The sequence below is a fragment of the Globicephala melas genome, chromosome 12 (assembly GCF_963455315.2).
Source record: "Globicephala melas chromosome 12, mGloMel1.2, whole genome shotgun sequence".
Lineage (NCBI taxonomy): Eukaryota > Metazoa > Chordata > Mammalia > Artiodactyla > Delphinidae > Globicephala > Globicephala melas.
Genome location: NC_083325.1, coordinates 59,818,848 through 59,834,315, shown reverse-complemented (window position 1 = coordinate 59,834,315; position 15,468 = coordinate 59,818,848). Strand labels below are relative to the sequence as shown.

The following is a 15,468-nucleotide window of genomic DNA, read 5'->3' as shown; positions in this document are numbered from 1 at the left end:
GCAAATCATTTATACAGTCCCCCAACATTTGGGAAACAATTTTTTCTTCATAAGCTATGTAGAAGGGCAGGTTTTAAAATTGCAGACTTTTAAAACATAAGATGCAATAAAATTATACTTTCCCATATTTAGTAAGATATGCATATATATGTAAATAAATGTGCAACTCGTTTCATATTCACTGATTCCAACAAGGCTCAGTACACCTATACAATGTGTCATGAATTGAGGAAGGTTCCCCACCGTACCTACTTCAAACTAGTAATCAGAGAGCAAGGCACTATGCTAGATACTAAAGTAGTACAATTTGCTACTAATAGTCCTTACTCTCAAAGTTCTGACACAAACAAGTATAAAAGGACAGTACAAAGAAAAAGAGCTATATTGGATTATTTAAACTAGGGTTATCAGTGAAGACACCCTGGAGAAGGCTGTATCCATGAGACTCAGATTAAGCTAACCTTAAAAGTTTAGGCTAAGAATGCTAGGCATTATCCTGAGGAGAGCCATGGAAAATTCTGAAGCAGAGTGATAGGATCAAAGCTGTGCTGCAGAGATAAACTGAAAGTGATGAGTGAGTAAGAAGTATAATGAGAGTCTAAAAACAGGGAAATCAGATATAAGGCAAATGGAAGAGCCTGAATGTAAGGTGAAAAGCCCAAAGTCAAGATGTGACAGTAAAAATAGAAAGCGATGCATGCAAGAGCTAGCTAGTTCTTCAACATCCTTCTTTGGAGTAGGCAACAGATAACACTAAATTATTCCGTATACATTCTATTTTCTATAGGCCTTTATAAAGCGACAATGTACTAAATTTCCACTTCCAAAAGTATTGTTGGTATTGACTCCAAGGTTTTGTAACACAGCTATCGGGAATCCAACAAAACCAGAGTACATACGTTGCCTCGATTTAGGCAAATAGTTTAACCATTCTCTTTGTGGCCCCCAAATTAACTCTGTAGTAAGTTAAAAGATATTAAACTCATAGAAGAGCTATTGAAATTTGGGATAACCAGTTAACAAAGGAGTTATTTTTTAAAAAAATACATACAAGTTTAAATTTAGAATAGCGTTTTCATGACAAATCTCAAATAGGTATCTGCCAAGACTCTGGAAATAAGACACTAAGTTCCACTTTGCTCCAGCTCTCAACCTCAAATGACTTGTTACAGCTGCAGTTTAAAAAAAAAGGAAAGAAAAGTAGAGCATATACTCAAATCCCAACCTTGGCTCAATACAGGCAAAATTCCTACTAAGAGAGCAGTTGTAAAAAAGAAATAGTGCCAAAAAGAGACAAATAAACATCCTTCCAGCTAGATAAAATGTGACTAATTTGAAAAAAACAAATGGGATAAGAGAGTCAGAGGTTCTCACTATACTCTCCTTTTGTCCTTTCCTAAGTTTGGCAATTTTAGAGTACGTGTCAGGACTCCTTGTGGCGGAGAAATACACATGCTCAAAAATAGGGGCAGGGAACACACATCTTTACAGTTTTTAGTCACATTTGGGGGACTATTCAGTTTTTCTAGGAATTATTCAGTTATTTAAATCAATTCTTTGCTCTACTTGGCTACAGGAAGACTCATATTCCTTTTTTTAGTAAACATGCTCTAACACATTTGATTTTTCAATTGTTTCATCTAATTGCTTTCAAATACTTTTTAAGCAACCCTTTTAGAAATATTCTTAGAAAGCAGGAACAAGGGCTTTAACTAAAGCCTCCCAACATACTGCCTATCTTTCTATCTTCAAACAAGTGGTATATCCTACAAACTCTGCTAAGACCCACCCATTCTTCAAGGATTGATAAGCCCAACCTCCCCCATGAAGTCTTGCTCAACAATATTAACACACATTACTTTCTACTTCTGAAATTATAAACTTAATGATAAACTTTACTCACAAATATGCATAAGGTCTATCTGATCTCCCATCTACATAAAAGCTTAGAAACAGGGATCTGTTCTACACTTTTCTACGTAGGTATTAATTACAAGCAACAGAGAAGAAGCCCTTTTACAAGGTAGGTGCTCAATACAGCAACATAACATCAAGGGGACAAAAAAGGTAGTTCTTTGTCCAAGTATGGTCCTCCATCTGCCTGTCCTACTCCATCTCTTTACTCCCAAAAGAAAACTAATCTCAGCCCCTTCACGTTCTCCTTTACCCTTGAGAAGGAATAACTTCCTTTGTACGCTCAATACACGTCAGGTGTTTTAAGACATTATCTTTTAACCTTAAATTTCTAAAGTAGATTTTTTTGTTAAGGAAGCCAAAGCTTGGTGGTGGTGGTGACTTGAACCCAGCTCCTCAGCTTGGAAACTTCTACCACACTACTGGGCACTGAAGCAGATGCCCATACTCTGGCATTATAAAGAGACAGTAATAAATATTCAACATCTCACAAAGAATTTAAAACAATAAAAACAGAAAAAGAGAAAAGAAACTCCCAACAGCATACCTAAATATTCAAAAGAGACTAGCACTAAGTTAATAAGTTGAGAGTTGCCAATTTATTTAAGAAAAACACCCATATGGAACCATTTTAAATATTTTTTAAAACAAACTATTCTATTTTTTATATACTAGTATACTATTTTTAAAATAATAAATATAATAATATACCATTTTTAAACCATACTATTCATATGTTTGTTAAAAAACAGACATAAAAAAGAATTTCTTGTATACAAAAGAGTTTTCACAAAGATAAGAGAAACACTGAGAGCTGGTCAAAGAATACAAAAATGCAATTTAAAAAAGAATTCACGTTCAATTACCATATTAAAATTTCAACATCAACTGTAATTGAAGAAATGCAAATGAAACAAACAGTGAGATCCCCATTTTTCCTATGTGTTGGCATTTATTTTTAATTAACACCCACTTGTGAACAAGCACAAATCTAACCTTAATGGAGACAGAATAAATGGATACAACCTTTTTGAATGGATTTGCTGATGCGTGTCTTCAATTTTGAAAATGTACAGGCCATCTGACCCAGAAATCTACTTTTAAGACCTTACCCTATAGGTCAAGGTTTATCTATAAAGATGCTTAGCTAGCATTATTCACGAGAAACAATTCCATAACCAAAAGGAAGATTAGTTAAGTAGTAGAATAATGCCATTTAAAAAATCATGTTGTAGAGATTTAATCATATAGAGAAATACAATATGAAATGAAAAAGTAAATTACAAAATTACAGTAAGATCCTAATCTAGGAAAAATTAAACTATGCATTTTAAAAAGGATGTATACTAAAATGTTAGCAGTGGTTACCACTAGTTGGTATGATTTCTACTCTCTTCTTTTTTCCTTTATTTGTATTTTCCAAAGTGTCTACAAAGATTTACTGCTTTTGGAATTAAATTTTAAACTTTTATAACAAAGCATAAATTACCATATTACTCAATTAGGTTAAGAGCTGTGATCACAAGTCCTGTTAAATCACAAGTTTAGCTGTAACTTAAAAGGCAGTAAATTTCTGTCTTAATATCCAGTTGTAAGACATTTGTTATCTGGTACATTGCTCAACCTTCACAAGGACTTTTAGCCTACTTCAGAATTTTTTGAGAAACTATATCCAAGTGTATGCAATAAAAAGCTTCTTGACTCTAAACAAAAATTCCACATAGCCTGCTCACATTGTCAAATCTATCTTAAAATTAAAGGGCTATAAAACAGCATTTTCTGATGATTAATAACTGTTTTTGTCAAAAAAACTAAGAGGGGTGATTTTCATGTCAAAATTTCTCTCCAACTTATCATTCAAAATTCAACTTCTCCCCCACCATTTCAATAAAAGTGAACTTAATCCAGCTTTTAATATCTCATAAACCCATTCATTCAAATACAAAAAGAGCAGCTCGCTGAATGTGCCAATTTCACCCCCTTTACAGAGTTTCTTTGTAGAAGGCTTTAAAGTTTCTAAAGTGCCTTCATAGATTATTATCTATTTAATAACCCAAAAAAAGACCTACAAGCTTGCTAGGGTAGATATTAACCATCAGGAAGGAAAAAATGTTATTCCATTCTGAAGGCCATAGGAAGTTTACAGTACTCAAAATTAAGTCTTTAGTTAAAATAAGTATGTTCTTATCACATGAAGGGGAAAAAAAGCTTTTTATGGGATTCACGATTAGTGTGGTTTCAAGTCAATCACTTTTTTAGGCATTCTTGTGCATAAGAGAGGTAAATTAGATTTTGTACCTTTACTGTTTGAAAACCCAATGTGCTCTACTGGAAAACTGCCATGACCTTAACTAAGAAATTAATTCACATTGAATCCCGTAACTGAAAGACTATTTTGCCACATGATTAAATGATTCTCTAAAATGAAAGTTTATTAAAATAAAGATAGCTGAGAAGCATGAATGCTTGTTTTTATCTTATAAAAACTGAACAAAACGGGCTTCCCTGGTGGTGCAGTGGTTGAGAATCTGCCTGCTAATGCAGGGGACACGGGTTCGAGCCCTGGTCTGGGAGGATCCCACATGCCGCGGAGCAGCTAGGCCTGTGAGCCACAACTACTGAGCCTGCACGTCTGGAGCCTGTGCTCCGCAACAAGAGAGGCCACGATAGTGAGAGACCCCCGCACCGCGATGAAGAGTGGCCCCCACTTGCCACAACTAGAGAAAGCCCTCGCACAGAAACTAAGACCCAACACAGCAAAAAATAATTAATTAATTAACTCCTACCCCCAACATCTTCTTTAAAAAAAAAAAAAACTGAACAGAGACCTTTTAAATCACTTATTTTAAAAATTAAATGTTTAGTTCAAAATCTCTTAAATAACCACATATTATAGTAATAAGTACCATCAAATAGAATGTTTGCCATTGGGTTAAGCATTTTAATCACATTTAATACGATAACTCTAGTCATGAACATGTTATCAGCATTTTACAGATAAAGTTAAAAATTTACCCACCATCCTCACCCACATTAAACCTTTGTCTATATTATAGGGAAAAAAAATTAGAAGAGACTTTCTGATTGCAAATATATATATATATATATAAAATAGAACAAGTAGTCAAACTGGCACATTCTTACATATATATTACTGTGTCTTACACACAGCTCTACAATTTACAAAACACTTGTACCCTATCACCTCATTTGTTCCCCCTACAGCCCTTATGGGATTATCATCACTACTGTATGTGAGGGGTTTCAAGCTCAAAGAGTTTAAACCAAGTCACTCAGCTTTTGATTCCTCATTCTTTTTCCACTACACGATCTTGATTCCCTGTGATTAAAGAAACACTACCCCCACAATCAGAGTATTACACAATAAACAGGTAAAATGTGCTACAGAGCCTAGATAAATAACATCACTTACACATTTCCCCAAGTTATTAGTTACTGCTTATTTTGATGCCAATCACAGAAATACAAGTTATACAAATAATTTTATTAAACTGGTACCTTAGCAAGGAAATCCCCTAGATTCTACTTGTATTGCCCAGATTAACCCCAAAGCCTACTTTATTAATTCTTCTACTTCCTTCTACAGTATCCGTCTTTTGCCTTCCTACTTTAAAATTTCCCACTCCACTTAGTGACCTGCCCTATCTTTACTTTTTAACTGTCCCATCTTCTCATTAGTATGATTTCAGACTTCATTCAACAAAGTTTTACCCAGTCATCTCTAATGATATGTAATAATTTGCAATGAAGAAAAGCCCCTACCCTCCTCCAAGCCTGGTGAGGAGCAGTAAGAGTACCTCTGAGTAGTTTCTGTGACTGTAGACCAGTCACAATCACTCCCTTCAATGGGAATAACTTAATTCCCTCACAGGAAGGTTTTAAGAATAAAATCAAAGCAAGGTGTTTAAAGTGCTTTATAAAGCACTTTATAAAGTGCTTTATAAAGTCAGTATTATCCTACTGACATATTTTCAGGTTGGTCTTTTTTTCTGGATATCCACTTTTAAAGCTATGAAGAAAACCCTCAATAGTTCTTCTGTATTATGGGTGGTGAAAAAGAGTAAAGGATAGGAAGAAACTTACATGAGTAATGAATTAATTGGGGGATCAAGTTTAGTTATTCTATATTCACATCTCTCTTCCTTAAGTTAAATAATACCCAAGAGAGTAAACAATACAACCCTAAAATGGCTAGACAATCAGAATATGTTTACACTTAAAAAAAAAAAAAAAAGAAAAACTGTTTCCCTGCACCCATTCTGGAAAAAAACTCCTTCTGTAAAGCTATAAATCACTATTACAAAAAAGTTTAACTTCTATTCTCATCCCTTACATTTCTGGCTCTTTGACAGCCTGCCAAACAGTTTTGCTTACAACCCTGTGTGTCAAAAAGCTCTTCCAATTGAGCATAAACAACTTTTTAAAATGTATCTTACTACTAGGTCTCACAATTTTAAATATGTCTTGAACTCCAGCATCAAACTACATGACAGTCCTCCAGGTATACTCTTAGCAGCTGCTTAATAGCAGATGAATGGAAAAGACACAATTTTGGAAACAGTCTAACAATTTCAAGAAAGTTACTTTCACTTGTGAATACTCAAAAACTTTATCCTAAAGGTAAAACACAGAGGTAAACTAAAAATGAATCCAAAAATAAGTGCCTTGGACTTAAGGCCAGAATCTCATTTTAACTCATGGTTTATTTGCCCTATAATAAGTACCTCTTTACTGTAAGGAAGCTCTTTCTTCCCCAAATAAAGGATTTCAAAACACTTTACTAAATACTTAATCACATCCACAGATTCTTAGCATCCGACAAAGTCATTAGAATAGTTCATAAGTGCTTTATAAAGGTCTTACAATATAACCCTAGAAAGCGTAAGCACTTCTCTTTAAGAGACACAAAGCATCTTCCTAAGACTAAACTACTAGAGTGGCACCTGACTCACCCCAACTCAACTCTTATGACTTTATCCAGAAAGCAGAGGGAGACAAAGAGTTTCTACAGCCAAAATCAGATGAGTCCCTACTCATTCACAGCCTGTTTGCTCTTACTTTAAACACAAATCTCAAAAAGTTCACTTGGTTTTTAATGTATTAATGGGTGACTCAGAGCAAATGAGCAGGGAGAGGGACTATTTTAGGCAGTCGTTTGATAGGAATGGCTATCAAGTGAAGGACTAACTCCACACACACACACACAAGACAAAAACCTGTGAGTAGCAGACGGAGCATTTAATAAATGATGACCCCTATTTATCAAGTCTTAAGAATAGCATCTCGAGGCTTCCCCGGTGGCGCAGTAGTTAAGAATCTGCTTGCCAATGCAGGGGACATGGGTTTGAGTCCTGGTCCGGGACGATCCCACATGCCACAGAGCAACTAAGCCTGTGCGCCACAACTACTGAGGCTGCGCTCTAGAGCCCGTGCTCCACAACGAGAGAAGCCACCGCAATGAGAAGCCCACCACCACAATGAAGAGTAGCCCCCCTCGCCGCAACTAGAGAAAGCCCACACGCAGCAACAAAGACCCAACTCGGCCAATAAATTAATTAATTAATTTTTTTAAAAAAAGAATAGCATCTCTTCTCACTGTGCCACAGCCTAAAAACGATGTTCATAACCCTGAGTCATAAAGCAATGCTTTTCCTAATAAGGCAAACACGTAAAACGCTTTGAAACTACATCTAAAACGGCATAAGTAGGTAAGTAAATAAATACGCACAACCCTCCCTCTCCAGGGTCCAAAAGAGCTAAATTAACCAATCCATCAGCATTCCAGAACAACTTATTACTTGAGAATTCCAACCAGAATAGGTCTACGGCAAACCTCTCTCCTCTGGCAGCATTTTCTTCTGTGTAAACAGTTCTGTCAAGTGCTTTGGTTGGCAAGCAATAATAAAATCAGCTTTATTTCCTGTTCTTTTTCCCTTAGCAAAACTTACAGTTTGTCATCACCTCTGACATACGTTCCACACGTCCAAGGTCTACCATGAATGACGAAGTACATTTCACATAAACTTTTCTTTTAAAGTGAGTCTTTTATCAAAATGTTTTACATTTTACCTCACAAAACCTTTATCAGACTGTGGAGAGAAATTTGAAAAACACAGTTCATACTTAGTATAGTTAATAAACTCTTATCTATGCCATGGCCATACTTACCTAACCGTAGGCTTTTACTATTTATAAGCCTTGGAAAAACTTTATGTCTTTAAGTAACATCAAAATTCTCAATCAGGATTTCAGGCGTTCAATTCACACCACAGTGAAGGATCAAATGCTAAACTCCTAAAGATAGGGCGTTGTGAGTGAGAGGGACACACAACACTCCGCCGCCAAGGCAAATGCGTCTTCCAGGGGGCAGGGGCGCTCCTTGTACACGTACAGTAGGAGCTCACATTCAGCAAAACCGGGGAGCGAAGGATCAGGTGACTTCACACCACCGACACTTTCAGTCCGATCGGGCCTTACTGTGATCTCAATATTAGTAAACCGCTCATAACCCCAGTTTTGACAATTAAATCTGAACTTGCATCCTAAACACGCGCTATCCGCATGAATGGGTTCGGCAACCGAGGGTCCCCGGAATCCGAGCCCCCAGACACAACCCTGGCCTGCGGACCGCGGTTCCCTCCTGGAAGGGTGTCTGGAGAACCTTCCAACCTGGCAGCGAGGTGTCTCCTCCCCCCGCGAGCTGCGCGTCCTCCTCCTCTGCTGGGCCCATCACGACCTGGTTAACCCTTCCTCCCTTTCCGCGCGAAGGACAGAGAACAGCGAGTGCCGGCCGGGTGACAGGTCGCCCGGAGCTCCCTAGGACCTCCCCGCGCCGCCGCCAACCTCCCCGCGCCCCGGGTCTGCGACCCCTGCTCCAGGCCGCCCCCTCTGGGGGGAAGGACGCCGCTACAGCCACGCGGCGGGCGGGAAGGCAGGGGGCCGGGCCGGGCGCAGACGCGCGCGCCGCCCGTGCACCCGACAGCTGCGGGAGCCGCGGCCGGAGGACCGCCCTTTCAGGCCGCGCGCCGCGGGAGCTCGGGGGCGCGGCGGGGGCTAGGCGCGGCGGCCAGACGCGGCGGCTGGAGGAGAGCCGAGCCAGCGGCGGACGACGACCCCACAGCCTGCGGCCGGTGCCAGCGAGCCCGAGCGGCCCGCGCCCTCTCCCCACCCGGGCCCTGCAGCCTACACCTCGCCGGCCCGTACCTAGGAGGGTTGTGGACGAGACGTGGTTAACCCCGGTGTTTGGGTCGCTGGTTCGCCTCCGGCGCCGCAGCCCCTCGTGCGACTGCTGCCTCCGCGCTGCCTCGTCCCCCTCCGCCATCTTGTACCGATTTAAAATTAACTCCCCACTGACGTCAAACGCCGCCGCCGCTTTATCAACCTCCCGGGAGCCGGCGGGGCGCCGGCGGGTCCTAGTGCCGCCCTCACCAGGGCCTCCTTTTCCTCACCACGCCCTCCCTCGTCCCGCCCCTCGGCGCCCTCGCTCCGCCTCCGCCCTGCTTGCCTTGCAGCCTGCCGCTCAGTTTTCCCAGGCTTCCACCTTGGGGAGAAATTGGGCGGCGCCCCCACCGCAATCGTCTCACACTCCTACCGCCGTAAGCCCAGGACCACACCTCCTTAGCTCTGAGCGTGTCTGTGTAAAAACCGAAGGGCTCTCCAGAGAACCAAGTCCCTCCTTCCCAATCGAGTAACCCAATTCTCTTTGCAGCTCTTCTCCATAATCGTTGACTCGTGCACTGCACGTGAGGTTGCTTTCATGCTCCTTTCCTTCTCTCCTTTTTACCTCCTCCTCTGCTATTCTCCCCCCTCCCTCCTTCGCTCCCCCCCGCCCCGCACTCCCAAGCTATTGCTGGTGCCCTGCTTTTCCTTTAGATCTTTCTTTGCACAGGTCTCTAATATTGTTTCCCATCTAGAGACCATCCTATGCTTTGTTTGGCATAGCTTCCTTCTACTTATGAGGCCCTCCTCCTGTCTTCTTACTGTGCATACCCTTCCCCTGCTGCTCCTAGCCCCTTACAGGTTCAAACCAGAAAGCACTCTAATCAGAAAATGAATTGTAGCTGGTCCTTTCCTAACTGTGATGAACCTTCCTGTGGGGATCCAGTGACATCCTATAGAAAGTTCAGGTCACTTTTAAAAATAACTATCTGCCTGTGGAAGCTTCTGTGAAACATGGCCCCTATTCTTTTGGATTTTTTCCATTATCACCAGCTGCACTAGAAATTCCTTCTCTCTGGTAAAGGCATGTGTCCAGGTGTCCAAATCGCTGCCTTGTGCAGGTCTTCTCACAGACTTTCATCCAGCATGACCTCTAGAAAAGCACTGTGTGTCACCAAAGCTTGCAAGGTGCCATTCTAGAGGGGTTTTGGGGGCTGTTTATTCATCTGTTTTCTGTATTAATGGAAAGGGATTTGGAGCTCCTCCCGGACTTCCTAAGTCCCTGCATCCTGGTTTGATGCCCCGGGACAACCTAAGCCCCAAGCCATAAGCCCTGCTTGATGATGGATTTCCTTTCATAATCTCCCTATGAGGCATCTATTTAATATTGCCACAGTCTGCTTTATGCAGGGTATCATCTAAGGTGTGAGACAAGATGCAAAGATGAGTATTTTTGCCATCAAAGAATAAACTTCCAGTTACAAGTTAACAGTTAACTTAGCCCTGAGCACACCCCATTAGGGACCCCCAGAGGGTTAAGGCTGCACTACTAGTCAAGTGACCTCCTAACCAGTGTCCGTTCCACTATCAGACAGTTTATCCCATATGCTACTACAGTGCCCTGACAGGTCCAAATCTCCTGACTCCAAGGAGTGTAAAGAAGCCAAACGCAAATACAGTCAAGAGATTGAGCGTTGTCCCATGGTCACCTCAAATCCCTATGTTTAAAAGGCCTTCCTCCATTTTCCCCCATCAGCCATCCCTCTTCAATTTCTTATCACAGTGAAACCTCAGTGTTACTGCAGACTTCTCCCTCCCTCTACACCCATCAAGTCCCAGTGAAGTCAATTCTGACTTCTAAATTTCCCTCCAGCTCATCTCCTCTCCATCCCCTCAGCTTCCCTCTTGATTCAGACCCCATTATCTCCCACTGGACTTATTACAACAACCTCCCTGCTGTTCCCCCTTCTCCTGTGGGTCCTCCACACAGACTGGCTTGAGTTTTCTTAGATGCAAATCTATTCATGTGATTTCTCTGCTCAGGATAAAGTCCAAGCTCTTCAAAATAGTTGACAAGACCTTTCATGATTTGGGCCCTACCTATGCATCAAGCCTCGTTTTTCACTACTCTGTCATTTATTCCTTTATTCTTTCATTTAACAAATGAATTTTGACACTGTTGTGTGTGCTGAACAGACAAGGACAAACAAGACAGACAAAATTGGTTTCCTTGGTTTTTGTTTCTTTCCACACCCACACAGGCCGCCCCAGCACAAAAAAGTGAGCATCCAAGAGCTCAAATATCTGTCTTGTTCAGGCTATATCTCCAGCTCCTAAGCCAGTGCCTAGTACATAACAGGGTCTCAAAAAATAGTTGTGGAATAAATGAATGAATAAACGAATGAATGAATGGGTTACAACCTGATTCTACCACTGATTCACCTAATGTTTCTAAACTTCCAGGTCCTCATTTTTATAACTATATAACAGGATTCTTATGGGATCAAATCAACATATTGAGAGCATTTTCTTGGCTCTAAAATAGCCAACATTTATGGAATGTTTACTGCTCAAAGTACTTTACATATGGTAAGTCATTTAATCCTAACAGTAATCCTAAACGGTAAATGCTAATGCTATTCTCATCTTACAGATAGAGAAACTGAGGCACCAAGTGGTGAAAAACTTGCCTAAGTGGCAGGACTGGCATTTGAAGGCAGGCAATCTGGGTCCAGAGATTATGCTCATATCCACCCTAACAGTGTTCAGCTTATAGACTGTGGCTTTTTGTCTGTTCATTTTCTTCGGTACGCGGGCCTCTCACTGTTGTGGCCTCTCCCGTTGCAGACCACAGGCTCCGGACGCGCAGGCTCAGCGGCCATGGCTCACGGGCCCAGCCGCTCCGCGGCATGTGGGATCTTCCCAGACCGGGGCACGAACCCGTGTCCCCTGCATCAGCAGGCGGACTCTCAACCACTGCCCCACCAGGGAAGCCCAGCTTATAGACTGTGAATTCCTGGAGGGCAGAATCCATAGCTTATCCACAGCCAGGTCTTTGGGATTCTGCTTTCAGTTAATGTAAATTGTATTAAAAGCTATTTCTACCAAATAAACAACTTTAAAATTTTTTAAATCCTATTAATAATTGGGCAAAGACATCCACAGGCAATTCACCAGAAAGAATTATCAAAGTGGACCTTAAACATATGAAAAAAGGTTCAGTTTTACTCATAATAAGAGAAATGCAAATTAAAACAACACTGAGACACCATTTCTCACCCGTCAGGTTGGCAAAAATTCAAAAGCTTACGATTACACTCTGTTGGCAAGGGTATGGGGGAATGCAGGCACTCTCCTACATTGCATTCTCGCTGGGAATGCAAAATGGTGTAACCCCTATGGAGAAGAACTTGGCAACATCCTACAAATTTCATTCCCATTTACACTTCGACATGCCAATCTCACTTCTGGGCATTAACTCTGAAGATACAACTCCAATAATCAAAAAAAATTTTTTTCTGCAGAAGGTTATTCACTGCAGCATTATTTGCAGTTGCAAAATATTGGAAACTATCTAAATATCCAAGTGTAGGTGATTGGTTAAGTAAACTATGATAATTACTCATGATGAGCACTTTTTAACTGTAAAGAAAGAAGAGGAAGATCTCTATGAACTGATATACAGTGATTTCCAAGAGACATTCTTAAGTGAAAAAGCCAAACTGCAAAAGAGCCTATGTAGAGCCTACCTTTTGTGTGAGAGGAATAAGAAAACATACAATATCTACTTGCCTATCCAAAAAGAAACTCGGCGAGGTTAAATAATAAAGTTAGTGGCCTCCAAGGAGTTGGGAGTGGGGGGAGTAAGACAGAAGTAACACAGAACACAGTACACCTTTTTATCTCGTGTTGACTTTTGGAAACATGTTCTACATGATAAAAAAATAAAATTAAATCAACAAGAAAGGGAAGGGGGTACTAAAACTGAAAGCAAACCAAATAAATGTTAACAGTATTTAAATGAATAACAGAACCAAACTGAAGAGGGAAGAAAAGAAAGCCAACTAATCCAAGTAACCTACAAACATAGTATTGAACTACAAATACTTCTTGGTCCTGGTCAGGGTGGAGGGAGAACAGCAAACAAGTCCTGAACTCTTTTTAGTAGGCTTGTTTTTGTAGATGTATGGGCAAAGCAATTCTGAACCTATTTTCAACATTTTATAGAAGTAAACAAATGAGTAAGTGTGTTTTATTGTTGAGAGCCAGCGTTCTTGATGGGAAAGAAGGGACATACAAATAACAAAAGGGGGAGGTAAGATAAACTACATGGGATGGATTAAATTGGAGGTATTGATACTGACCAAAGGTTTCTGAAATATGTATGAATATGTGTGTGTATGCAAGTGTAAACATTCATGTATATGTGTTGCATATGTACAGATGTGTGTATACATGCATATATTTCCTAGCTCTGTCCACAGAAAAGGCCTAAGCAAAGACACCCGGGTAGTAATGATCATACCTAGTGCCCACTCTTGATCTCTAATACTATTCCCTTCTTAAAAGAAGTGGAGTCATTGGAGAAACGGCTAGTTCCAGAGCTGGGGTAGGGTGGGTACAAGGCAAACCATGAGCATCATCTTTGTGGCAGAAATTAAGGAGGTAGTCCAAAATATGATGGAGCCTATCTCAGAGAGAATTTCTTTCTGAGTCTTCTAGGGAAGGAAAGCACAGGGTACTGGGGATATGAGATGTGACTGGAACCAACCCTAGGATCTTTTTCACCTTCATGGAAATGGTGTAAGATAGAAGGAATCTTCTCCCCTGTAAGAGCTAGAGATTTGGGTGTCTATTAATGGAAACTATTACCTTGATTTAGGGGCATCAGATGGATAGGGCAGGGTTAGAGTAGGGGAACAGGTAAACAAATATAAAACAGTGACCACCATAGAAAAGACGTGGAATATTGCTGTGGCTAAAAGATAAAATGCTCTCTGAGGATGAAAAAGGTTGTGTTAGGGGCAAACTGCATCTTTGTAGACCTTATCCTTTCAGTGATGTGTTTACTGGAAGTATAATTTAAGGTAACCACCATGTTTGCATACCATTGCTCCTTTGTGTGAAGAGATGTGCTTTTTTGTCCAAGAATGGTTGACAGAAGATGAATGAGCCATTTCCAGGAGGCTATCTGAGACCAGATCTGGGCACAGGCAGGACTGCTTCAGGGGCCAGTAGACAAAAAGAACAAAGCTGGGAAATTCCCTGGCAGCGTTGGGAGCACTAATAGCTTAATCCAATCATAGGCATCTCTTGGTGGACTTTGCAGGCTCCTCTCATTGACCTCGGGGGCAGTGGTCACTGATTGATCCCAGAAGTTGTACAGTGACTGTGGCTAACAAACCGATTTGCCACTTTGGCTTTGGCTTTCTTTGGGGTTACCATTTTGAGGGAGGGGCCAAAGAGGAAATTTTTTTGCAAGGAAGGACGGAAATCAAGGTTCTTGCTGGAGTAGCTGTGAACAAGAAGAGGGACTCTGGGGCTTCCCTGGTGGCGCAGTGGTTGAGAGTCCGCCTGCCGATGCAGGGGACACGGGTTCGTGCCCCGGTCCGGGAAGATCCCGCATGCCGCGGAGCGCCTGGGCCCGTGAGCCATGGCAGCTGAGCCTGCGCGTCCGGAGCCTGTGCTCCGCAACGGGGGAGGCCATGACGGTGAGAGGCCCGCGTGCCGCAAAAAAAAAAAAAAGAGGGACTCTGAATTATTGATTGGCAGGGAAATTTTACTTATATACAAAGCTGATATGCCAGGGTCATTGAATTACATCTTATAAAGGAGATCAAATCATGAACATCAAGGGTTCCTTGAGGTTAATACTAGTAGCACCCCGGACGTGGGTGCACGCCTCTCTGACACAGCCGTGCTGAACTCATGTTGAGAATTGTGGACATCTTGAAAGGCACTTGCTCCATATGGAACACTGTGGCCAGATGGGTTTCCATCCAGCTTGCTGCTTAATATTAGGTGTCCATTGTTCTCTGAAGCAAGGGACAGCTGTCCCTCATGAATGTGAGAGGGAAATAATGACCCTTCCAATCCATATTCATCCTCAGATGTAATTATCTGAACTGGGTACATGAGCATCAGTGTCACTTAGTGAAAAGAACACCAACTCTGGAGTTCAAACCCCAGCTATGCCACTTGGTTTTATGACCTTGAGAAAGTTAAGTAACCTCTTCGATCCTCAGTTTTCTCTGCTGTAAAGGTCTCTTCCTAGCATTTTTTCATGATGATTACAGATAATATAAAGTATTTAGCCCAGTGGCTGGCACATGGCAATAAATGATAACCATCATGATTATTACTCCAATCAAGTCT

At 41.3% G+C, this 15,468-nt stretch overlaps 1 protein-coding gene across 6 annotated transcripts in view; it reads right to left on the bottom strand.

The window, feature by feature from the left end:
* Positions 1-9,274, bottom strand: part of ATL2 (atlastin GTPase 2) — a 62,743-nt gene extending 53,469 nt beyond the window's left edge. For 3 of the 6 annotated variants that reach the window (XR_009566135.1, XM_030857900.2, XM_030857896.2), the window contains exon 1: positions 9,139-9,272. Coding sequence is in view for 3 of the 6 variants with exons in the window: in XM_030857900.2 (XP_030713760.2) it covers positions 9,139-9,256 (118 nt within the window). In the remaining 3 variants the exon portion in view is untranslated. Of the gene's footprint in view, positions 1-8,103; positions 8,237-8,604; positions 8,743-9,138 lie in introns of those variants that run through there. The other 3 variants (XM_060309225.1, XM_060309223.1, XM_060309224.2) reach the window with 3 other exon arrangements.
* Between the last annotated feature and the right edge of the window lie 6,194 nt (positions 9,275-15,468).